Source organism: Gorilla gorilla, chromosome 1 (assembly GCF_029281585.2).
Source record: "Gorilla gorilla gorilla isolate KB3781 chromosome 1, NHGRI_mGorGor1-v2.1_pri, whole genome shotgun sequence".
Taxonomy (NCBI): domain Eukaryota; kingdom Metazoa; phylum Chordata; class Mammalia; order Primates; family Hominidae; genus Gorilla; species Gorilla gorilla.
In genome coordinates this window covers 31,415,024-31,441,175 of record NC_073224.2, presented here as the reverse complement: position 1 = coordinate 31,441,175, position 26,152 = coordinate 31,415,024, and the positions used below count along the sequence as shown (strand labels likewise).

Below are 26,152 nucleotides of genomic sequence, written 5' to 3'. Positions count from 1 at the left end.
GATTTATTGGGACATAATCGATTATAAGAGGAGGAGTATATGTATTTTCACTCACTTCTTTGACTTTCAAATTAAATCCCAGCCAACATATCACTGCATCTGTAAATATTTCAACATTTATATCTATAACTTTGTAAACCAAAACAATACCATGACACCTAAAAAAAACAATAATTCTTTTATACCACCAATATCCAATCAGTGTTCAAACTTCCAATTGTTCCAAAAGATCTTTTATTTTACAATTTGTTTATTTAAATCAGGAGCTCAAAACTGTACACACACAGTGATTGATAGATAATGTCTTTTTAATAGGTTCCTTTTTTTCCCCTCAGTTTTGTAATTTCTTTGTTGAAGAAACAGATCATTTGGCCTATAACATTTCCCAGAGTCTGGATTTCGCTGGCCAGCAATTTTAAATTAAAGCTTTCATGGTCAATAAATCACATTTCCTGTCCCTCTGTGCTATCATTGGATCCAACCCCCAAATCATACGCAATAAGTTTAGTGTTATTCTCTTCAGATGCAAGAAACAAAGATTCCCTCAGCCTACCTCTAGCAGGAGGTTTTATTGTAAGGATACACATGGGATGGGATTAAAGGATATAGGAACCTCAAATGTTGAGTTAACTTCCAAGGATTCCAGGAAAATCTAAGCATCGCATAAAAAACAGAAACCTCACAAAAGCCCAGCTTTTTGGAAACCAACTGTAGTTCAGAGCCATGCAGGATCTGACACAGCCCTGGCATCGAGATTATCTCTTTGCTCCCTTGGCAGCAGAGACTTGCAAATGTCTTCTCTATTTGAGAGTGCCTGCGCTTCTGCTCCCACACACACTAGTCTGTGTCTGTTGTGTCTGTGTGTCTCAAGTTCAACAGTCTGAAGGGTTTCTAACTGGTATAATCAGTCATTATTTCTCAGGACAGAGCTTTCATGCTGAACTATTTCACACAATTTACACTTCAAACCATTCATCATCCTACTTACATGTTAGTCGCCCTGAATTTGGGTACCCAACACTGGTGTCATCATTTGTGACCCGGGTGATGGGGTCAGAATATGGGTACTTCAGGGGAGCCATTTATGGCACTGTTGGTCACCAGGGGCTGTGGTTGTGACAGACATTCTCAGAGGTAACAGACTCAAGTTTAAGTATTTGTTTGAAAAGATATGTCCAAGAGATTTCAAATACATACACACAATAATTAATTCATGACTAGAGCTACAAAATTTTATAGTTTATTGAATCATAGCAAGTATATTTCCTACAGGATCTTCATCTGTGTTTTCCTTTCAGAACTGTTAAGTTTTAAAATGCAGATGGCTTCAGTTTCTTCTTCTGACACCTAAGAGAGAGAAAACTAGAGAGATTAAGAGATTCAAGGTCACTCATCAGACGTGGAAGAATCCAGGACTCCAGGCAGTGTGGGGTCTTCTATTCACACTCACTTCACACCTTAATCTCAGTTTTACATTTCATCTTCTGTTTTCTAAAAACAAAACAGTAAAATGAAAAAAAAAAAAAAAGAACTTCAGAAACATGAGTTCTTAAATTCTCTATTTAAGTCTTCCTCTCTTAGCTTCAGTTCAGTTAATGTTAGGAGGTCATAGCCCCGGACTTGAATCATTTGTAGCCCTGTTCTCTGTTCTCCGTCTACACTACTGCAGATCTTTATGAACAATCATGATCAAGTCTGGGTAACATAGCAAGATCCCATTTTTACAAAAAATTAAAAAGTTAGCCGGACATGAGAGCATGTACCTGTAATCCCAGCTACTCAAGAGGCTGAGGCAGGAGGATCACTTGAACCCAGGAGTTCGAGGTTGCAGTGAGCTATGATCACGCCACTGCATTCTACCCTGGGCAACAGAGTGAGACCCTGTCTCTCTGAAAAAAAACAAAAACAAACAAACTAAAAACCATAAACAAAAAAGCCTATCTTGATTATGTGTGCCACTAGACATATGGAATGTCTAGCAAATCTGCCTCCATTATGGAAAAACATAGCAAAACATCTTCACACAGGTAGGTGGGGTGGTTATAATATTTTTAATCAAAGACAATTTAACCAAGAGAAGGATGCTGAAGATACCTTTATTCTTTTCTCTTTGCCAATTCACTATGCCAAAACTTGAAAGGGTTATAAGTTCACATGACGCCAAACTGAATGACAAAATTTAATAATTTTTCTTATTAAACTAAAATTTTAACTCCTAACAGGCACACATATAACTTATATGCTTAATTATTACTCTCCCCTCATAGAACTTTTCTCCGTACACAGTTGCTAAGATCTTATTCCCTCTGGAAAAAAGACGATGGCATTTAACCCCTTTCCCAATCCAGGTGCTAACTATACTTATTTTTCATTTCATTGATTTATTTGTTTTAGCTGAGTTGTTCATATGCCAAATTCCTATGGAAAAGGAGAAAAAGTACATTGTTTTTCAAACCTAACAAATAATTTAATTAAAACTCATCTTATCGGGCCTCAAAATTGAACCACTTTTTAGCAGAAAGACCGCCTGGACCAAAGCCCATTTTGCAAAGACAAACTGGAGGAAGTTGAGAAGCCTGTAATGCAGGAAAACTCACACTGATGCCAGACTGAATCGGGTACATTATACAATTCATAAAATTACAACCAATGATTTTAACCTTATCTTGCTAATTTTTCTCCACAACAATGTTTAAAGAGACTCTGCCTGGAAAGATAAATAGAGCTAAAAGGATGGCAAAACACTCTTGACAGGACACAACACATTCTGATTTAGACCAAACTGCTTTTGGGAAACTATTGAAAGTTACAAATAGTGACCATTTAAAAAGACAAATTAAAGACACTAAAAGGAGTAATGTTATCCTAGTCAGACAGTAGATTTTAAAATATGTGTGTGTTTAAGATCTAGTTCCGTGTATTTTTCAGTGGTTTAAATCTTAGAGCATTAATGATAACAGCTAGGTACAGGCAGTGTTTATCCTAAACTTAGACATGCTAAAAGAAAGAAAGATTAATCTGATAAAGGCATCACCATTTCTAATCGGACTGATGGGAAAATGTAGTATTGGGTGTAAAAGGCGATGTCGGGTGAATTATAGTGAAGTGATGAACTACCTTGAAGCTGAAGCAATCAAATAGATAGCTCTAAAAATTACTATGGCATCTTTATTCAACAGTTTGGTGCAAGTGTCCCCATCCTGGCCTTTTTTTACAAGCAGCAGAAGCACTTTGTTGTATTTGGTGAAATGAAATCTTAATAGGAGAGCCTCAGCTAAGGCTGCTGCCCTTCACTTACCAAAATTAAACACGAGACATTCATTTCCTATCAAAGAAAAGGAGATGACGTTTTTATAATATTGTCAATTCACAAAATTGTTAAAAATTTAAAAGAAGAGCTGGCAAACATTAAAAAAATCCATAACATATTTGTGCCTTTGCATTGCACATTCTTTTTAATTAAAAATAATCTACACCATTTGTTACTCATCTTTGTCTTTCTGTATAAATAATTTAGCAAGTAATTATTTCATCTTCAGAAAAAAAGATAATTGCCTCTAAATTATTATGATTAAATAGAATAAAGTCAAGATGTTTTTGTAATTGATAGAGTAGAGCAAACAGTCCCTACTGGAGTGTTTTGTTTTAATACTTGGCTTTCGTCTGGTTGCATTAAAACATCAAAAAATAGAACTAAAAAGAAGTATCCCACAAAAAGTACTCATAATCTCACCACCCAGAGATAACCACCATTAACAGTTTTGCAACATACAAATGTATACATATACATATTAAATATAATAGTGTGTGCAAGTGTGTTTTTATACATACACACATGTATACATGTATACACACATGTATACATGTATACACACATACATATGTATATATTTAAGTGAAATAAGACTACACAGCGTACTTTGAATCCCATCTTCTTTTCCTAGAAATATATTGTAGGCATTTTTAAAAATTAATGGGTAAAGACATAACATTTTACTGTCTGCATAGTACTGCCTTATACGGGTTTTATTATTTAACTAACATATATTAATGAGTGTTCAAGTTATTTTCAATCTTTCATTATCATAAACAGGACTGATATATCTTTGAGTTAAAAGCTGAAGTCATACACAAATATGAGACATTTGATTTACATTACTTCATACTCTGGCTCTCAAATACCAGATAAATGCTCCAATGGGTAATGATACTTTATAAACCTTTGAAACAGCAATTCCACTTGGTATTATATATACATTTTCTATTAGCTCAGAATATTTCATATTTCCCCTCATGTATTCCTTCAGAGTAGCTAAAAGACATTGGTATCTGCATTTAACATATTAACTTCCAAATTGAAGCACTCAGTGGGTAGAGAGGAAAGAGTAACATAAAATCGAAGGAACTTTGCCTTGAATCTACCCTGTGCTCTTTCTAACAGCCTAGTGCTTTCTCCTTGGTTCTTGGTCTGAGAGGATAGCTGGGGGATTCTAACTAGCATGATTTCTCATTTCTGCCCCTTTCCTCCAACTGCAGTGATCTTTGCTGTCTTCACCCAATACATTCTTTAAATTTGGCTGAAAATGTCACAATAGCTCCTATTAGACACATTTCAATTGTAACCACTGCTCTATTCTAAAATGCCTTAGAAATGGAATACAGCATTCATTGAGAGCTTATTTTTTGTTCTTGAATTTTATATGGTTATCTTTATTCTTATATATCTTCTAAACATTGATAATCAGGATTCTATATTCCATTTCTTTGGTATTGTAAGACACTTCATACTTCAAATAATGTACATTATTTAGTATAACATTTGAAATGATACTGTATCAACACAGCACTGAGAAGTATTTTGGCTTTGGAGCACCAACAGTATTTTTTCACCGTATTGTGTAAAACTATTTATTGTATTAGTTAAAGATAAAGGGTATTTAAGGGCCGGGCATGGTGGCTCACGCCTGTAATCTGGCATTTTGGGAGGCCGCGGAGGGCAGATCACTTGAGGCCAGGAGTTCGAGACCAGCCTGTCCATCATGGTGAAACCTCATCTCTACTAAAAATACTAAAAATACAAAAATTAGCCAGGTGTGGTGGCACTGACTGTAGTCCCAGACACTCTGGAGGCTGAGGCAGGAGAATCACTTGAACCTGGGAGGTGGAGGTTGCAGTGAGCCAAGATCACGCCACTGCATTCCAGCCTGGGCAACAGAGTAAGACTCTGTCTCAAAAAAAAAAAAAAAAAAAAAAAAAAAAGAGTATTTTAGATTTTTAATGTTCTATTTCTTAATGTATTTTTGGCTCATTTTGGAGAATAGATCTGAAAAGTAAAATTCATGATCTTTTAAATGTTGAAAACCATTACACTATAATGAAAGAAATTTATGGAGTCTTATTACATATAAATATTATTATAGCATGGTTTTTAAAATGCTTGATAGTTAAGTCAACCCCATTTGATTTTTTAAGTGTTATTTAATATACTTTTTGAATTACTTCTTAGCAAAAAGTCATACCTTTATACAATCTGTCCAGCTTTTGAATATAATTTTCCATACTTTGAGAAGAGCTCAAATGATGGTAATACAGTCTGGAAATCCTAGGAGGAAAAAGTTCAAAGATTACCACAGAGATCTTCATGATTTTATGTTATTATCATTATCGTTATTATTTAGATTAAATTGCTAGACAGATGTCTTTCAACTGCACTTCAAATTTCCCATTATACTCTCAAAACAAAATTAGCAGGTAAATTTTTGAAGTTTTATCAGTTGAAAGTCAGGCATACTGAATTTCCTGGCACATAGTCTTTAACAGTTATGGGTGTCACCTGCAAGCAAGTCTGGGCAATGCAAACCTCAGGCATATCCACCTGTCTTCAATGAGTCGCAATCTAAATTTTTTACCTTGGCTTCACAGGGATTGGTACTTTGTTTTCTGCACAATAAATATTTGTTAACTGAATGAATGGAAATGGAAAGGTGATACACCCAAATCACTATCATAGAGGGCAGACTATGTTCATTACCTCAGAAGTGATTCAAATGAATGGTAAAGGACTCCAGAAGGAAGAGGAAAGAAATCATTTTTTGTTGTGTAACCAGTGAAACAGCATTTGATTGAGCATAAAAATGGATGTTTTTCATGCATGTTAAAACAGGTAAAGTCATTAAAAGGGTAAGATACACTAAATCAACAATGAATGCTGTAAACAAATGACCAGACTATATAAATGTGTATGTTTCTTCTTGGAAAGGAGGTCTATTGTTAATGAAGGTAATTTTGGCTGAGTTTTTTTTTTTTTTTCTTAAGAAAACATAGGAGAAAAGACCTATGCCCTGAGTCCAGCTCGTTATAGGGCCCATATATAACAAACACATGTGAAAATAAATGTATTAAAGAAATGTGGACATGAGGGTGTCTCTGTTACTAGAGATCGCGGTCTCCACTCTGGTACAGCAAAGCCTCTAACCCTAAATATCTGCTTCTACAATTAATGCTTTTTCAAGACCCAGGGAAAGCTTCACATCTGTTGCTCTGTGTTTGTCATGGCCAAGTGACATGAAGGATGGTGGGTTGTGACAGACACTGCTTTTGAGTGCAAAGAGAATTTGAGTGATAAAAATGTTTAGATAAAAGGCAAATTAATTAATATGAATGCAATCCTTCTTGGATAGCATAAATGCAATAAAATTTTACATAATGAAATATCATTTTCCTGTGGGGCTAAGCATCTACATTCTTGCCTTCTTTTTGTTACAAATTACAATTCTGGAGGTAATCAGAAATCAACACATATTTGCAACAATGCACGTGACATCTTTACTTTTTGCAATAGTAAATTGTTCATATCACTCTTAAATTTGAGCATATAGAGTTTGGACATCTGCATGAAGCATCAGTGACTTTTTTTGTTGGCAACTTGATAACACTGAAACGCAGAACTGTGAATACCTTTATTTTTATAAATATATATATATATAATATTTTATTTAATTTTCAAAAAAGTAGACCTGCCTTGCAAGATATGTTAAAAGAAGTTTTCAGTGAGAGGCAAATGATATAGGTTAGAAATTCAGCTCTACATAAGGAAATAAAGAGAAGGAATAAATGAAGATGAAATAAAACCTTTTATTTTTCTTATTCTTAGTTGACCTAAAAGATAACAGTCTTTGTTCTAAATAATAATAACAACAATGTCATTCATGATTATTGCTTGTGAATAAGGGAAATGAATGACAGCAATGTTATAAGAAATGGGAGGAAGGAATCAGGAATAATCTGTTATAAGGTAACTGCACTACCCCTGAAGCAGTATAGTGTTATTTGAAAGTGGACTGGGATTAGTCATAAATGTATACTCCAAACTCTAGAACAATCACTACAGAAAAATTTTGATATGCTAAGAGTGAAAGAAAATTAAATCATATAAAATGTTTAAAACTAGAGAAGACTAGGAGTGGAAGACAAAAGCAAAACAAATAAGAAAATGAAGACCAAGTTACAAATTTGGTATATATTGATCCAACTATATTAATAATCACTTTAAATGTGGATAGTTTAAATGCATCAATAAAAGAACAAGACTGGATAAAAAAGAAGAACCAACTATATGTCGTCGACATGAAACTCACTTTTAATGTGAAAACACAGAGTAAAAGTAAAGAGATGCAGAAAGATATACCATGCTAACACTAATCAAAATATAGCTGGAGTAGCTATATTAATTTCAGACAAAATAGATTTCAGAATAAGGAAATTTATTAGGAATAAAGAGGAGCATTACATAGTAATAAAGTGCCTAGGAATAGAGTGTGAAAATCTATGAGGCAAAAATTGATAGAACTGCAAGGAGAAATAGACAAATTCATTATTGTAGTTGGAGACTTCAACACCCCTTTATCCATAATTGGCAGATCCAGCAGGCAGAATATAATTGAAGAGTACTACTATAAAACTGTATATAATTGACATCTATAGACTGCTTAATCCAACAACAGCAGAATACTCATTCTTACAGAGCTCACATTGAACATTCACCAAGATAGACCACATCTTGGGCCATAAAACACAACTTAACAAATTTAAAAGAAGAGAAATCATACAACGTCTGCTCTTAGACCACAATGGAATTAAATTAGAAATCAGTAACAGAAAGATTGCTGGAAAATCTCAAAATATTTAGCGATTAAACAATGCACTTCTAAATAACACATGGGTCAAAGGAAAAGTCTCAAGAGAAATAAAAAATATTTTTAACTAAATAAAAATGAAAATACAACCCATCAAATTTGTGAGATGCAGCAAAAACAGTGCCTAGAGGAAAATGGATAGCACTAAATGTGTATACTAGAAAAGAAGAAAAATCTAAAGTCAATAATCAAAGCTTCCACTTTAGAAAACTATATTAAAAAGAGCAAATTAATTACAAAGTAAGCAGAAGCAAAGAAATAATAAAATCAGAGCAAAAATCAATAAAATCATGAACAGGAAAACAATAGAGAAAACCAACAAAATCAAAAGCCTGCTCTTGAAATCATCAACAGAATTGATAAAACTCATAACCAGGTGAACCAAGACAAAAGAGAGAAGACACAAATTACTAATATCAGGACTGAAAAATGGGCCATCACTTCTAATCCTATGAGTGTTAAAAAGATAAATATTATGGCCAGACATGGTGACTCATGCCTATAATCCAGCACTTCAGGAGGCCAAGGTGGGAGGGTTGCTTTAGCTCAGGAGTTCGAGACCAGCCTAGGCCACATAGTGAGACTCCATCTCCCAAAAAGTTTAAAAATTGGCTGGGTATTGTGGTGTACACCTGTAGTCCCAGCTACTTAGGAAGCTGAGGTGGGAGGATTGCTTGAGTCTGGGAGTTTGAGGTTGCAGTGAGCCATGGTTGTGCCACTGCACTCCAGGATGGATGACAGAGTTCCTCATAATATTCATTTATATATATACGTAGCAAGACCCCTTCTCTTAAAAAATAATAAAATAACATTATATACCTATAGAAATAAATTTTATATATATATAGAAAATTACATATATAGAGAAGGATAAATGTATACACATAGAAAATTATATATGGAGAATTTTTAGATATAACTTTTACATATATTATTTATATACATAATATATAAAATTTTATATATTATATATATTATGTATATAAATATTTTAAAATATATTTATAATTTTATATTATATAAAATTTTATATATTATATATAAAATTATGTTTTAATTATATATAAATTTATGTATAATATAAAAATTTCTCTCTATATAATTTTCTATATATATAAATTTATACACATATATTATTTTATTTTATTTTATTTATTTATTTTTTGAGATGGAGTCTCGCTTTGTCACCCAGGCTGGAGTGCAGTAGCATGATTTCAGCTCACTGCAACCTCCGTCTCCCTGGGTTCAGTGATTCTCCTGCCTCAGCCTCCCAAGAGGCTGGGATTATAGGCACACATCACCATGCCTGGCTAATTTTTGTATTTTTAGTAGAAATGGGGTTTCACCATATTGGCCAGGCTGGTCTCGAACTCCTGACCTTGTGATCCACCCGCCTCAGCCTCCCAAAGTGCTGGGATTACAGGTATGAGCCACCACGCCCGGCTATAATTTTATTTTATTATTTTTTTAAGAGAAGTTGTCTTGCTATGTTGCCCAGGCTGGCCTTGAACTCCTGGGCTCAAGGGATCCTCCCACCTCAGCCTCCCAAGTAGCTGGGACTACAGTTATGGGCCACCATGCCCAGCTTTATTTTAAAAAATTGAATCAATAATAAATAAGCTTCCAAAAAGGAAAAGATGGTTTCACTGGTGAATTCTACCCAATAAGGAAGAAATGATATCTGTTTTCTATGATTTGTTCTAGAAAATAGAAGCACAGGAAACACTTGCTAACTCATTCTGTTTTGTAATCTGTAAAATGGGGGTATCTACCTCACAGGATTGTGATTAAACAAGACAAACTATCAGGCTCTTAACACTAGTATTTTCCTCTCTCATTCCTTAAATAATAGAAGTCTATTCATATTATACCTACCATGTTCTTTCAAAAATTAAATCAATTCCATCGGCACTTACAGGAGACTAATTTTCGGGCAATAATGGGGTGAAACAGGACTTTGATGATACCATGTCATCAGTAAAACTATTTTCAATAAGCACATTCAATACATGCCTATTCATTTGTGTGAAATTATCCATGTGTAACATTGTGGGAATATAATATAATGCTAAATATATATACAAATGAGATAAAAATAAACATAAATAGAAGTTCTAATATTTTCTTCATTTCTGTGGATCTTCTTGTGTACTTAATTTTGGACTCATCTGATATAATGAAGCATCACTTAATTCTGAGTTAGACCTTCTTTTGTGCATTCAAGTAACATTTTGGTGTCTGCAATGTGTCTGACACTATGCTAGCTTCCAACCAATGGTAACCAAAACTTGGTCTTATCTGGTGTCAGACAATAGTACAGATAAACAAGGACTGACCGCTTCAAGTACCCACCTTCTATGTCCTCCAAAACAAAATCTTTCAGAAACTCTTTATTGCTCTTATTTTTAAATCTAAAATCTCACATTCTTACATAGCTCTAGTCAACCAATAACTGTGACCTCTGGTACAGGAAGAGGTGAAGATACCATCAGGAGAACTTTGGTTTTGGGAGAAATCTGGTGCTGATTAGCATTTGTTTAAAATTTGCCTCTGATATGATAAAACATGTCATCCGATCATGGGAAACTATGAGCTCAAGAAAACCACCTGCACACTTGCACAGTGTCACTTTTTAAATGGGGGTTGGGGAACTGCTTTTCTGAAAAATAACCTCATCAAGAAAAAACACTAGGGATGGTCATTTTAAATGCTGCCATAGCCCTTGCTTGCCAGAGCAGACAGCTTCTGCTATTAGGATGCCCAGCCAAACACAAATAATCCACTGCCAAAATGAGCTCCTTGGGACAATTTAGGAGTCTTTGGAAGTGAACGGCTCTCTGAGCTGGAATGCAGCCCAGGTCCTTTTTCAAACCCAAGTCAAAATGATAAAGAGCACATTTCCTGGGCCACTCACCCCCTAAGTGTGAGATTACTTTAGGTTGGCAGCTGCACTGTTTATCTAGTTATTTAAGGCTTTTCACCAGATACTCACAACTGAGTGCTTAAATACTTCGATGTTAGTAAGCAGGACAGCGCTGTTACACCACAGGAGACAGAACTTTTGAGATTAGAGAGAGAAGATGAAAATCAAGGGTTACGCACATATTTTTCAGCTGGCTTATAATGTCTTATATATTCAGCTTTAAAATATGGCAAAGATTTTTCTACTAGAGTTAGAAAAAAGGAGCATGGCAAGAACTTCTCGCTACGTATAAATACTATTTTAATCAAAAATATTTCCTTATATCCTGAACGAGACTTCAACTAAGTCTGGTTAGCCCTGGAGACTTTTCAGACTCTTTAAATGAGAGTTTACAGGCAGGTTTAAAAGATCACCTGGCATTATTCCTGCAAGATCAAACTTCGCTCTCATTGCATGTAGAAAACTGTGATGGCATGAGGATCTCTACAGTTCTGACAAAAGAATATACAGGAAACTGTTACAGCTGTAGGACTTCTCCCCTTTTTTCTGTTCACTGTTTTCAGGAAAATATCCTCAAGTATTCAATCTTAGTTATTTGTGTTGTTCTAAAGCTCAGAGATTTAGGATTTATTATGCATTCTTTAATCAAACCATGTGTACATGTTCCCAGAGAAGAAAATTTTAGCTGATGAGTTGATGATGCATTATCAGTCTGAATCTAAACAGGAAACCAAGTTCATTTGCATACTGTGTGATGGCCAGAGTCTCACTGGTGATTGCAGGGGTCATGTGAAAACTTTCTTATTACTTCTGCTCAGAGGCAATACTGCTTTGGAGTCAAGCCGCCTGGGTTTGAAATCCAGGTTTATCTTTAAGGACTTTGTGATCTTGGAAAAGTTATTTAGCCTCTGCCGTGCTTGTTTCCTAATTTGAAAACAGATAAAATAACATGAAAATATGAATACATGAGTTTATCCATGTAAAGCAATTAAAACAGTGTCCAGCACATAGCAAGTACTTAACAAGTGTTAGCTATTCTCAAACTAAGAAACTCAAATACACTTTTAAAAAATTGTAGATGAATAATCCTAAATAGTTGCTAATCAAAGTTCATTTATATTTGACTTTAGTATACACATTCCTGCTTTTATTTCAGTGTGGGTATATCTAAATTTAAACTTATCCTTGAGTTTATACTGATTCTTTTCCTGTTTTTATATACTGTATCTTCCTTCTTAATAGTTCCATCTGTCGGCCAGGGGCAGTGGCTCACACCTGTAATCCCAGCACTTTGGGGGCTTCAGGGGGGCAGATCACGAGGTCAAGGGATCGAGACCATCCTGGCCAACATGGTGAAACCCCATCTCTACTAAAAATACAAAAATTAGCTGGACTTGGTGGCACGCACCTGTAGTCTCAGTTACTTGGGAGGCTAAGGCAGGAGAATCGCTTGAACCCAGGAGGCAGAGGTTGCAGTGAGCTGAGATCATGCCAGTGCACTCCAGCCTGGCGACACAACGAGACTCCATCTCAAAAAAAAAAAAAAATAGTTCCTTCTGTCTTTCTCTTATTTAGTTCTCATATTTAGTCCTTTCCCCATCTTTATGGACTTGACAGGCCCACATGACAGACATGCAAACTGAAGGATAAATGATCGATTTCCTTGTTTGACCAGTTCATTGTATTCAGTGGCATATGTATTAGGCCATAATAAAAGTGATACAAGATATAAAGATACATCAGAAGGAATAGATTTAATTATAGAAACAGATGTAGGTATAGAAAGGCAGATGTACATGAAAATTTGGTTTCAACTATTTAATTACAATCAAAAACACAAAAACATGTCATCTAAATAAAAGTACCTGAAATTGAACATCTAACTAGATACAATGTGTTAGTTAGAATGATCTGTAGCCTGTTAGTGGTTTTATCATAGAGCTAGTGATACCATGGTAAGATATTCCAGCAACATTATTTTCATACACAAAGATGTGTCCATTTAAAAAGAAGAAAGGCTATGTGAAACTGGCACTAAAGGGAACATTTGGCTTGCATGTGGTTCATCTGTGGGAAAATATGCTGCAAAAATGTTCAGAGACAGTATCAGAATGGTTTAAGAAGAACCAAATGAAATGGGGAATAACATTTGAAACTGGGATTGTAGCATCCTGAGTTTTCTCCTACTACGACACTAAGTGTTTCTTACTAGGAGAAAAACTGAATGCATCCAAATAATGAGGTACTGCAAGAAAATGCTCAAGAAGGGGAGTAACTGCTAAAAGCCAGGTTACATTTTGTTCACAGTTGTATTCCCAGGATTTAGCACAGTGTCTACTACAAAGAAGGGACTTGACAAATGTTATTTAGCTGAAAGAATGACTAAATAAATGAATAAACAGATGTGGCCCTGGGGAAACCGTGAACTTGTTAACAGTTTGAGCCTTCTGGAGTAGCACATCCTTACTCTCTCACTCAACCCTGTCACTCTAGAAACCAAGTGAAGGAAATGGAAGTCGCATGCCCTGGACATCATCAGGGTCCTCCCAAAGTACATACATGGAAAACTTTCTTTTTCCAGCTAGTAGGTGCTGTGCCAGGTTTCTCCATACATTCAATTACCTGGGTTTCAAAGTATTTGGGGGAATTATAGAAATCAGGAAAGAGAGAAAGAATAGAGAAAAGTTAGTCACAGATTTATCTATGGGGGAGAAGGAAGCTATATCAGTTTTGTTTGTTGTGTTCCCAGTACCAACACAGGGCCTGAAACATATCATATTAAATCTTATTTAAATAGAAATACAGGACTTCTCAGAGTGACCCTATTTTGAGAGGAAGATAATGCCTAGATTTATCCTTAATATGATGGTGTGTTCAGTGATGACTTCTTTATAAGAACACTGTTACTGGAGATCCTCACTATTCACAGGTTCCTTATTTGAAATTTGCCAACTTGCTAAAATTTATTTGTAACCTCAAAATCAATATTCGCAGTGTTTTTGTGGATGAACTGCAACCTAACTTAATAGGTAGACAAGATTGAAAACCTGATGTAAGATTATGTGCCTGTAACAATTGCTGAGTCTTGGCCAATCCCAGCAGCCATACTTCAACCACTCACATACTGCTGAGTGTTCAAACTGTTCAAATAAGGCAAACACCGAGCTCTAACCAATCCAGCTGTTTCTGTACCTCACTTCCGATTTCTGTATGTCACTTTACTTTTTTTGCCTATAAATTTGTTCTGACCATGAAGCACCCCTGGAGTCTCTCTGAATCTGCTATGATTCTGGGGGCTGCCCGATTCACGAATCCTTCATTGCTCAATTAAACTCCTTTAAATTTAATTTGGCTGAAGTTTTTCTTTTAATAACCCTAAGTGTACTGCTGAAATTCTGCCTAGTGTTCCTTAAGTGTAATGTAGAGAACATACATGCTAGATAAGCTTCATTCAAGCATGAGTTATAGTGCTATTGGCCACAAGTTCAGTGCTAATGAGTCAAAATATATGTCAGTTACGGGGTTTTTAAATGGAAGCACACATAAAACACTATTATGCACTGATTGGTTGGCAAAAATGTTGACCAAAGTCTAGCAGAAACGTAATCCTCTTTTCTCTGTAGGAACAATGGTTCATTATTCACCAATTCAGTGTTTGAGGTGACTTTTATAGAACATAACTACTGCAGATAACAATAATTGATTGCTATAAGACAGTCAAGCTCTTTCATGACACACTCACTGTGGCATAAACTTGTACATTCTACCAGAATATCACAGATACAATGACTCCTGGGATACGAATAACATTGAACAAGCCACTAAATGAATGAGAACATGAATACATAAAATGAACTAATGAGTTGAAAATATTGTCTACTATTATTTAAGGGGTGAATTGTAAATAATTCTTTATGAACACTAACACTAACCATATATAGATTATAACCTGATGTTTAGTTTAATACGAAATAATTTTCATTTAAGTGTAATTTCACTGACATAAAAAATAAGGTAATGAATAAGTGAAGCATTATAAACAGTACTCTCATGATCCTCTACTAAACCTAGATGTTCATATTACCATCAGGAATAATCATGTTTGTTAAACTCATTTCTTTCTGCTCTTTTTGAAGGATTTGTTTATAAACATTCATTTATTCATTCACTCTTTCTTTTAAAAAATATTAATCAAGTGCCTACTTAAGCCAAGCAGTATTCTAGGCAGTGAGAATACAGCAATGAACCAGTCATGCAAAAATTCCTAACTTCATGGAACTTAAATCTCCAGTGAGGAGACACAGAGAAGAAACAAGTTATATGATAATAAGTGCTGTGAACATAAGACAGGGTAGTGGAGAAAGACTGAGGGAATTGGGAAAGGGCTTTGAATTTCAAATCAGGTGGTCAGGAAAGGCTACTCTGAGGTATCATTTGAGGACAAACCCAAAGGAGGTGAGAGTGTAATCATGCAACCTCAGCTCATAGTTACAGCCACCAATTTGTCACTGTAACACTAGGATCACTTCAAGTTACCAAAACCTTATAAACTATGCTAAAAAGATTGATTTATTTGCTCTAAGATTTTTTGGGGGGGAAAGTTTTCCGACATCTGAAACCTGTTAATGCATTTGGGATTTGCAATGCAGAATGTAGGACCACAGCATCAAGCAATGAAACAGCGTACCTTTTCTCTGTAGGTGGCAAGAGAAGGGCACCATAGCTTTGCATATGGAAAGAGTTCTGTTAATTTCACTTCTTTCAAGAGGCACTGTCAAATCCTGATGTTGTCATCACACAACATGCATTGATTTCATCACAGCCCCCAAGGAAGAAGTATATAACAGTCCAGCCAGTGAATGATACCTAGCCCATAATTTCTAATTCCCATTGGTGTATTTATATTCTTTAGGCAGCAATGCCCAAGAGAGACATTGCAGAAATAAAGAGAACTATTAATAATGATTACCTATTTCTTTCATTGATACTACAAATAGTATCTAAGGTTAAAAAGTAATTAGAAAAAATTCACATAGAAATAACACTTGATACATTGTCTGGGCAGGTGGCAGCTGGCAATTTTTTTAAAGATGGCAATAACTAACTTTTGTCAATATCAGGTATTCTTTTCATAACTGTGGGCTCTGGAGAGGAAAAGTGATCGTTCTCCAAGAGGAGAGATAACAGGGTACATGTTTCATTCATTTTTCTTGAAATTGTTCATCCTTAAGTTTTTTGATGGGATTTATTATTATTTCTTGGTTAGCTGGAGGGGAGGCCGTTGCATAACATGTCTTGTTCATTTTCTAATTACCTCCTGAAAAGGCAAATACTCCTGAAACAGTCAGCTGGCTAATTTAAAAGGCATAGCTAACAAATGAAGGGCAACTTTAGACTTATCTTAAAGTCTTTAAACGTGCAATGATAGCCTTTGAATCAACTAGTCATCAAATCTCAAAATAAAAAGCAATATTGCCTTGTCTTCATAAAAGGCAGTTTATCTCCTTCTGTATACCATTTTCATCAGACAGTGTTTTCTACTTATTGGTTTACTCTTTTACTGTGAGAATGTGTTTGATACTGTGTGGTATAAAAATCAAGAAATTAGTCTCAGAGCAGGGAGTCTGCTAACAACACCATTTTAATCTTATCCTTCAAGCAGTCACAGAAAACATATTAATTGCAGTTTATGCAACAAATATTTCACTTTAATTATGCTTAATTTTTGTCAAGCTATAAAAATGTCAATAGTTCTGTCACAGTTTTTTCTTACAAGGTTTTTTAAATGAAAGAATTAAAATCAAATGCTGTTTCTAAAAGAAATTATGAAAGATTTCTAATCACTGCTTATGTTTTTGAAAAATTGCTAATCTAGTAGCCCCAAAATAACATCTGGGAACATGTGAACCTGGAGCTTTCTTACTCAATATTTATAATTCTTAATAGTATACATGCATCATTAATATGATGGAATTCTCACAGGAAAGATTTTTTTTGTAATTATAGGATATATCAATAACTGTCATTGAATGGTGCATTTTCTCTATAGAAGTGTTTTTGTTAATTCCTCTCAGGAAAACTGAGACAAGAATAAGATAAACTGATTGCTGCTGACACACCACACTGAAGAATATTCACCAGTAACAGAAGTAAAAAGAAAAATGTCAAACCACCAAAGCTGAACAGCATTAATTATATTCAGCAAATTTTATTAAGTTCTTAGTAGGTGCAAATCCTACCCAAACATTAAGTCTCAAGTAAAAATGCTACTTCCTCAAGGAAATCCTTCTCTCTTCAGATGTAAATTAAATTTCCCTACCCTGAATGCCTATGGTGCATAATCATACCTTTCTCACAGTCGTTTTATATTTTTTTTGTTTTGCATCACAGTAATTCCCCCTGCAAGTTTCATCTCATCCACTAGATGGTAAGGTTCCTGGGGGAAGAATTCAGGCTTTTGTGTTTATATCCTACATCTACCACATTCAAATATACATAAAAATGAAAACTATATGTATGAATAAAATATTCTGGAGGGGTGAATGGCTTTGTCGGGTGAGCGTGTGGAGGTGTTCCTGTGGCTGGACGTGATTGGCGATTCGCAGCATCCTCGTATCTGCTAACAGGTCAAAATGCAGATCTTCGTGAAGACGCTGACTGGCAAGACCATCACCCTCGAGGTGGAGCCCAGTGACACCATCGAAAATGTGAAGGCCAATATCCTGGATAAGGAAGGCATCCTTCCCGACCAGCAGAGGCTCATCTTTGCAGGCATGCAGCTAGAAGATGGCTGCACTCTTTCTGACTACAACATCCAGAAAGAGTCGACCCTGTACCTGGTCCAGCATCTGAGACGTGGCTGTTAGTTCTTCAGTCTTGCATTTGCAGTGCTCAGTGATGGCATTACACTGCACTATAGCCATCTGCCCCCACTTAAGTTTAGAAATTACAAGTTTCAGTAATAGTTGAACCTGTTCAAAATGTTAATAAAGGTTTTGTTGCATGGTAGCATTAAAAAAAATTCTGGATGCTATACTTTTGGAAAAACATTATTTCAAAAGTCCTTCTATAAAAGTTGTACACAACTGTACTTTGAAATTATTCATTAGAAGACTTCTAGTTTTAGGATAGTGGTGAATTTCTTGCCCTGTCTCATCCTCTCAGAAATGCATCCCACCTCCCTGCATTCAAAAAAATGTGGACAATTGTAAATATCCAGTAAGCTACATATTCAGTGAAACCAGCAGACAGCAGCGACCCCAAATTATAACTTATATTGGGAAACAGACAGGGAGTGGTACTAGACTTACAAGGAATGAAGAACAGTGACCTGTTCTGAGGGGGACACCAGTGACATCCCATCCTATATTTCCTACTTAAACCCAGAAACCCTCAGGCATTGGAATCTTCAGATATCTCAGAAGGCATAGATGATGCACAGGGCTTGGTTAAAAGCCTACATAAAAAACACTCTCCAAGCTCCCTCCAGGTTCTAACACTCCAGGAGAATCTTCCTCCCCTCCTCCCCTCAGGTTCAGGAGGTTTATGATCTGGGGGATTTGGGTGGATGGGTGAGCAGCAGGCACCAGGCACAAAGTATGACCCTATACTGAAAATTAAGTGAAAGGCTTCATACTGAACGGTGAGAACAGCATCCTACTCACCACCTCAATTACCAATTCCCAGATACTTGCACTCTCGCAAGAGATTAGAGAAATTTTTTTTATTTCTCAATTATATATATTTAGTTTTCATTTCTACAGAGAAAGAGGTCAACAAAGTTTTGTGAACTAAATCGTATAAGTTTGTTTTTTTAGGAAAGGACTTCACAGAGAACAAGGCAAAGAACAAGTAACACAACAGCAAATTTCCAAAAAATTCAAGTAGAATCAAACTTTGACTACAGATTTGGTCAAATTAGTGCTATTTTGTTGGAAACACTGAATGGCCATAGGTAGTGGCCCATCCACAGAAAGTCACTTCTATAGTAAAAACCACCAGTCAACCTGGCTCAGGCAGGACAAGGAATTCAACTAACATTTCTGTGCCTTATTTTAAAATATGAATAAAACAGCAAAAGATCAACAGATGTCTGAGGAAAGCATCTAACATAAAAGATGGAGAGATAAGTAAACAAACAAAAAACCAATTTAGATTAAGTTGAGATGATGCAAAAAGCAGAACCAAGCATCACTAAAATCTAAAATAAACTTTCTAAGAAGCATTAGAAAGGATATTGCATCCATTAAACAAGTACAAGCTGCTATTTTAAAAAGAAAAAAGCTTTAGTGAAGTAAAAATATGAGAGCAGAAAACACAAGTTGATAGAAAAACTGGAACTTAATACCAAAGAACTCTCCTAGAAAGTAAAACAAAAGGACAATAAAATGGAAATAAGGAATATAAAATTCAAAAAGAAGTTGAAGAGCTGTTAGAAAATTTGATTTCTGACTAGAGGAGCTCCAGTAAAAAAGATCTGAGAAAACAAAGAAAAAAGAATTAGGAAAGAAATAATGCAAAGAAAATTTTTCACAAAGCAGAATGACAGATAACAATGGCTTAAAACAGAATAGAAATAACTTTTAACATACAATTACACATCAAAACAATTTATCAATTACTTGTAGGATGAAATTTTCAGACAGAAAGATTATATTGAAAGATTTTTACAGGGTGTGGAGAAACTTGGACAAGAGATGTGAAGAAAATTATGCAAATGGAGAAGAAGGTAAGTAATAACTCCAGGGAATATAAAAAGTTACACAGAAGAAACATCATCATGGAACATTTATTGATTTAATAACAAACAATCTTTACATAGTAAAAAAAAGTAAAAGCTGAATATTTGCTTACTCAAGACATATTCTAAGAAAACATGGAGATGATAGTATAAGAGAGCTAAATACTCATCTACCATAGTTGAAGGTCAACGGCTAACACAGAAATTGATAAATCAAGAGACAGCCTATTTTTTGGAAGATGAAAGAGCTGAAAGTGGTGGCCTCTGAAAAGGAGGACTGGACATGTAGGGAAAGAGTGAGTTAGCAGTCTGCCACTTTTCATTACAAATCTTTGAACATATTTTTCTTTATGCATGTTTTAACTTTTATATCAGCAAAGTAAAAAAGAAGTGCACCAAATATTTACTGTTCTTAGAATTATATTTCCTTTCTACTTGGACACTTATTTATCAACTGTATTCCTCTTGGTAATTTATGTCCTTTTTTTTGAGACAGCGTCTCACTCTGTTGCAGAGGCTGGAGAGCAGTAGTACCATCGATCAAGGCTTACTGCAGCCTCAACTTCCCATGTTCAAACAATTCTCCCACATCGGCCTCCCACATAGCTAGGATTATAGGTGTGTGCCACCATGCCCAACTATTTTCTTTATTTTTTGTAGGGATGGGGTCTCACTGTGTTGCCCAGGCTGGTCCTGAACTCCTGGGTTCAAGCGATCTGCTCACCTCCGCCTCCCAATGGGCTGGAATTACAGGCACCTGGCCTGATGTCATATTTTTAATGTCATTTATACAAAATATGTAGTTACATTTACCTTAAATACCTAAATATGTGGTTTCTCTTCTGTTATTAATTTTTACCTACATCTGAACATTTTTACATTTCCCATAAGCAAGTCTAGATATTAAAACATATTAGAATGCAGATAAGATAGTCAACGGAAATTAGTATACTTTAATACCAACCCCCTCTACAAGCTTTGGGAAAATTATGTACACATTTACTAATCTATGCACAATATTTAATGTCTATATTTCAACCAAAATTATTCTAAAAGCTCTATTTTCTGAACCAGTGTCCTTTCCCCCAACTAAATCAAATTAAGAAAGCAATGTGAATTTCCTCACAAGCTATTTCATACTTGGATGCCCTTGAACTTTACTGAATCTGAAATAAAAGACATGTGTAGGTAAGCTTTGGTTTTCAAAATCCTAAGGAATGTCTATGTGTTATTACCATTCAAAGCACACATAAATATAACTAATTTATTTAGACTTTATGAATGAAAGTCAACTGCAAGAATATGATTTAATACATACAAAAATTTAGTCTTAATATTTAATACATTGTTTCATTATTATTTTTTGAACAATAAAAAATTAAAGATTGAGAGGATAGAACAATTTAAATGATTGTTGCCTCCTTAAAACTCTATGATAGACATAGTCACACAATTTAGGAGAAAAATAATTTCTTGAATAAAGTGAAATTCAACTGTGTATGTATTGTTTTGACTTACACTACTTTGGTTCTGCAAATAAGAATTTATCAGAAATAAAATAAAGAGCAAGTATATTTTTGCTGACCAATGTATAATAACTGCTAATTAGTTGATATCACTTTTTAAATTGCACTTGTAAAACTAAATAATTTATGTTATATTCTTAGTAAATGAATTATATGTAAGTTGCTACACTTCAGAAACTTTGACCTGTTAAGTAAATTAACCACTCTTATAATGTTGCTTAAACTATTATCTTATTTAATAAAGCCCTTTTTATAAAAACATAAAAGTAATTCAATAAAAGAATAAATAAATCATGTACAAAAGTAGCAAGTATATATAACATGACGTTCTGATGTGGACAGGCAAAAATAGTTTACTAGAGCATTAACACGTTCTTCTATCCATTAGCAGCTGGAAGATAAACATGAATTACTAGTAGGAAAAGTCTTTCAATTCAGCTTGATAGGTTAAAAGTGCTTGAAAGGAATGAAAATCCCCCACAGGTAATTCATAGCATCTTTATTAACAAATAAGAGGTAGAAAGTTCTTGATTTTATCTAATTTTACTAAGTAAAATGTTGACAAATATATATTCACTTAAGACAGGAAAAGACATGTAAGAATTGTTTCATATTGAAATCACATTGAAACTCTACTTTATCATGAACATATTAATATGCTAGACTGAAACACTTATGAGTTGTAGGTTTCTTTTGTGAAAACATTCTTTAGCAATGTAGGTTAGGATATTAATGCATAATACCTTATATATCCCTTATGTTGACATATTTTTACCTAATATAGATTACAATATAGGTGTTAACTACCATTAATGATATATCTAGAATCCCACTAGTTTCCAAGAGCTTGGATATTAATGGTAAAGTATTTCAGTTAGTTTTGTCTGGTCTCCAACTGTATGGGTAGGGCCTATCCAAATTTTCAAAACTGTTAGTCTGTTCATGTGATTACCTCACAATATTCCATTAAGTTCTTTTCTATCATAGAGGCTAGTTAATTGGGCTAGCAGAAGAATTTCCTTTTCCAAGAAATCTTCTATTAATGTTTAGACTCCTAAAACACTCTTTTCTATCTTTAATAAGCACATGGAAGAACTGGCAGAGGAGAGTGGGGGGAAATTGTAAACAACTACTACTAACGTCTACATGTTTACGGGTAGAACTGAAAAAGTGATCAAATAATTATCTCCACCAGAGATCTGGTACTCACACAATTTATACCAGCAAGTCTTTTGATGCTTTACAATGGAAGATACTTCTTAGTCTAAGTAAACTGCTCTGGAACTTCTCCTTACTTTCTTTTGACCCCACGACAAGCATTAAAATGGAATTTCTTTTAGGGCCCATTGTTTTTTAAGAGAAATTTTAGTCTCTTCAAGAAAGTTCAGGATAACGAATGAAAAATATAAAATTGCTGAGCTGCAGAAACCAAGCAGTAGTCTGGGTTTTATACAGGTCAAGCAACCCACTCTCACAGCGACTCACTACATGCAGGGTCTCTGTGCCATGCAGAGAGAGCTGTAAAGGCAGTACCAGTTAGAACTATAATTTCCCATCTCTTCCATCAATTAGGAAATGGGGCAAGTGAGTTGGGCTGCCTTCCACCTGGAGCCTAGAAAGAGGCTTCGATCCAAAGAGACAGAAGGGCTAAAAACACAGGCCTTCTATGTTGGCAAATAGTGAATGCATCTAGTGCTCTTAAAATAGGAGAGGGTAAGAGGGAAAAAATTATACAGGCCTATGGAAGAAAAATAGGTCCACATTTTAAAAGACATGGATGAAAAGCAGGCACTGAAAGTCATCCTCTGCAGGAACCTAAAGAAAAGTTAAGTGTTAGAGAATATTTGCCAGCTTCAACCAACTTATGAAAACAGAGTCAAAGACTAAAGAATAAAAGAGGCTAAAATAAGAGGACCAGATATACATAGAAACAATAAGGTCAGAGATGTTAGGCAAAAAGAGAAAAAAAGCTAAGATTACAATAGAAGAATTAAAATTCATTATGGAGATAGTATTTGGCTATTTCAAGTTGAATTAGTGATGAACATCATACTTTAGAATAAAAAAATTCAAAAAGCACAGCCTCCCCCAGCCACACAAATCAAAGAATTAGTCTTATCTCAGATATTTAATTTGTAATACTAATTGATAATCATGACTTAATAACTATTAAGAGAAAAAGGTTGTGAACCTGGTATTCTAGACATACTCTAGTTGTCACTTACATATGAAAGCAACAGAAAGGCATTCCTAGATTTTTGTATTAATGGGGATTAGCTTAGAAAGCCAAGAGTAACAGTGACTTAACAAGAAAGAAGTTTACTCAAAATTCCAGAGTTAATGTGATACTTTATAGTGTAAGGTCCCAGTTTCTTCTATGTTACTGCTTTATCTTTTGTGGTCTACATTGATTCAAGGACTGTATCATGATTGAAGATGTCAGTCCCTCCGTAGCTGTCAAATACCCCATTCCAGACAGCCACAAGGAGGAAAGAAGGACACTCATTTTTTTAAAACACACTAAGAGTAAGAAGTCCATCTTGAGACTCCAGTCCCACGAGCCTTGGTGCATGTGCCAAAATCATAAAGTCTTCATCATTCTTTTACCTGGGCCACTCCTCAGAATTCTCTATGCAACTGGCAATCCTGTAACATCTTCCCAGTACATATCACTTAGTCCTGTGATGTGCCTGGTCTCCCTCTGGGCAGAGAAGCCTTGCTTACTGCTTCCTATAAAAGTCGTAAATTTCCTATACTAGGGGTTGTTTGCCTATGATATACTTGCATATGAAGGCCTTCCTGACTCTCCGCATCACTATGTAGGATCTGAGGCTATTGCTTTTGCTGTGAGGGATAAAATCTCTGACCTAGGAAGCTTCTGTCTTCTACCAGTATCTACGAAACTGCATCAGACTAATGTACTAGCTTGAATAGTTCTTTTGGTGAGAGTTCTGCTTTTAGCTGGCCTCCACACCATCAGACTTACTAACATAGGGGAAAATCCTGATAAATACTTCTTAGAAGCTGGATCCACACTTTTTACTTATATTCCATTTTCCAGCACTTAGTCACAGTGCTATACACAGTGTAAAAAAGTGGCTGATAAATGTAGTTTTAATTTCAGCATGCATGTACACACTATAAATCAAAGGTTCTATTCTATAGAAAAGGGATTAGAAAACCACAGCTTGCAGGCCCAAGCCAGCCCACTGCCTAACTTGTACATAAAGTTTTATTGGAACGTAGTCATGCCCACTTATTTATGTATAATCTATGGCTGCTTTTGCGCTACAATGCAGAGTTGAGTAGTGGTAACATAAACCCGTAGCCATCAAAACTTAAAATAATTACTCCCTGGCCATTAAAAAAAAGTTTGCTGACCCCTGGTTCAGAGAAAGGGAAAAACTGATACTGAGGGACAACGAACTCTCTGCCATAGACATTCGAGGCCTCAAAAAACGTACTGTCCATGTCCTTCTTTAAATAAAGCTTCATGATATATTCCATGTATCAAAAAAATTTCTTTTTTTTTTTTTGTAGAGATGGGGGTTCTTGCTGTCTTGTCCAGGCTGACCTTGAACTCCTGGACTCAGGATCCTCCCACCTCAGCCTCCCAAAGTGCTGAGATTACAGGCCTGAGCCACCATGCTTGGACAAAATGATTCATTTTAGTATTTCAGGAAGAAGAATAAGTAATACTGGTATCAATAATACCAACATGATATCAAAACTCAGTAAGGCTGCAGAAGATATGAACAATATTAGCACACCTCTGGAAATGGATGAATGTAGAATGCTGTGCCCAAGAACTGTATTCTTTTTAATGTACTTGAAACATTTACCAGAATTGACCAGATCCTGGGACATAAAGCATTTCTCAACACATTTCAGTAGATTAAAATCACAGATTCTGTTGTTTTAACATGGAGGACATAAATTAGTACATTAATAAAAATATAACTGGGAAATCTCCAAATGTTATATAATTCAGTAATATACTTCTAAACAAGATATGAGTCAATATAGAAAAAAAAAGAAAACATTTTGAAATGTATGACGAAAACTTGTGGATGTCACTAAGCACATGTTCTGAGGGAAATTTATAGCCTTATATACATAGATTAAAAATAAAGGGTGAAAATAAATCATTTAAATATCCATTTTAAGAAGTAACAGAAAAATCAGCAAATTAAATCCCAAAAATTGAAGGAAGAAACAAAGAGCAGATGTGAATAAAATAGGAAATGATCATTCCATGAAAAAACTAACAAAGCGAAAATTCAGTTTTCTAGATTGATGAAATTTAAAAATCCTTAACAAAATTGATTAGCAACATTTATCAATATCCATGAAGAAAAAGGTGACATCACTTCATATGCTATAGAATTAAATATTAATATATAATAAAATGGATCATGAGCAATTTTTTGCCAATAAATTTGAAAATTTAGTTGAATAGGTCAAATGAAAAAAACACAACAAACAAAATAAGAAATAGAAATCTGAATTGTCCTTTATGTATTAAAAGAACAGAATTAATAAATAAAAAGAATACACCACAACTCAATAGGCTCACTAGTGAGTTCTTCCAAATGTTTAAGGAAGAAAGAACAATGTCACACAAACTCTTCCAAAAATTGAAAAAGAGGGAAAACCACCCAAATTGTTTTATGAGTTCAGCATAATCTTGATACTAAAACTTGACAAGGACTGTCTAAGAAATGAAAACTAGAGACCAATCTATCTTACAAACATAGATATAAAAAAT

The 26,152-nt window shown here is 34.9% G+C and overlaps 1 protein-coding gene across 14 annotated transcripts in view; it reads right to left on the bottom strand.

The window, feature by feature from the left end:
- Positions 1-1,218: 1,218 nt before the first annotated feature.
- The window catches only part of SPATA17 (spermatogenesis associated 17), a 229,757-nt gene continuing 204,823 nt past the window's right edge, over positions 1,219-26,152 (bottom strand). For 5 of the 14 annotated variants that reach the window (XM_055379573.2, XM_019030584.4, XM_055379605.2 and 2 more), the window contains 2 exons: positions 5,520-5,602; positions 1,219-1,347 (listed from right to left, as the gene is read on the bottom strand). In XM_055379573.2, coding sequence (XP_055235548.2) covers positions 5,522-5,602 — 81 coding nt within the window. In that variant the 3' untranslated portion in view covers positions 1,219-1,347; positions 5,520-5,521. Of the gene's footprint in view, positions 1,492-3,298; positions 3,326-5,519; positions 5,603-11,531; positions 12,043-26,152 lie in introns of all 14 variants that reach the window. The other 9 variants (XM_055379566.2, XM_019030587.3, XM_055379607.2 and 6 more) reach the window with 5 other exon arrangements.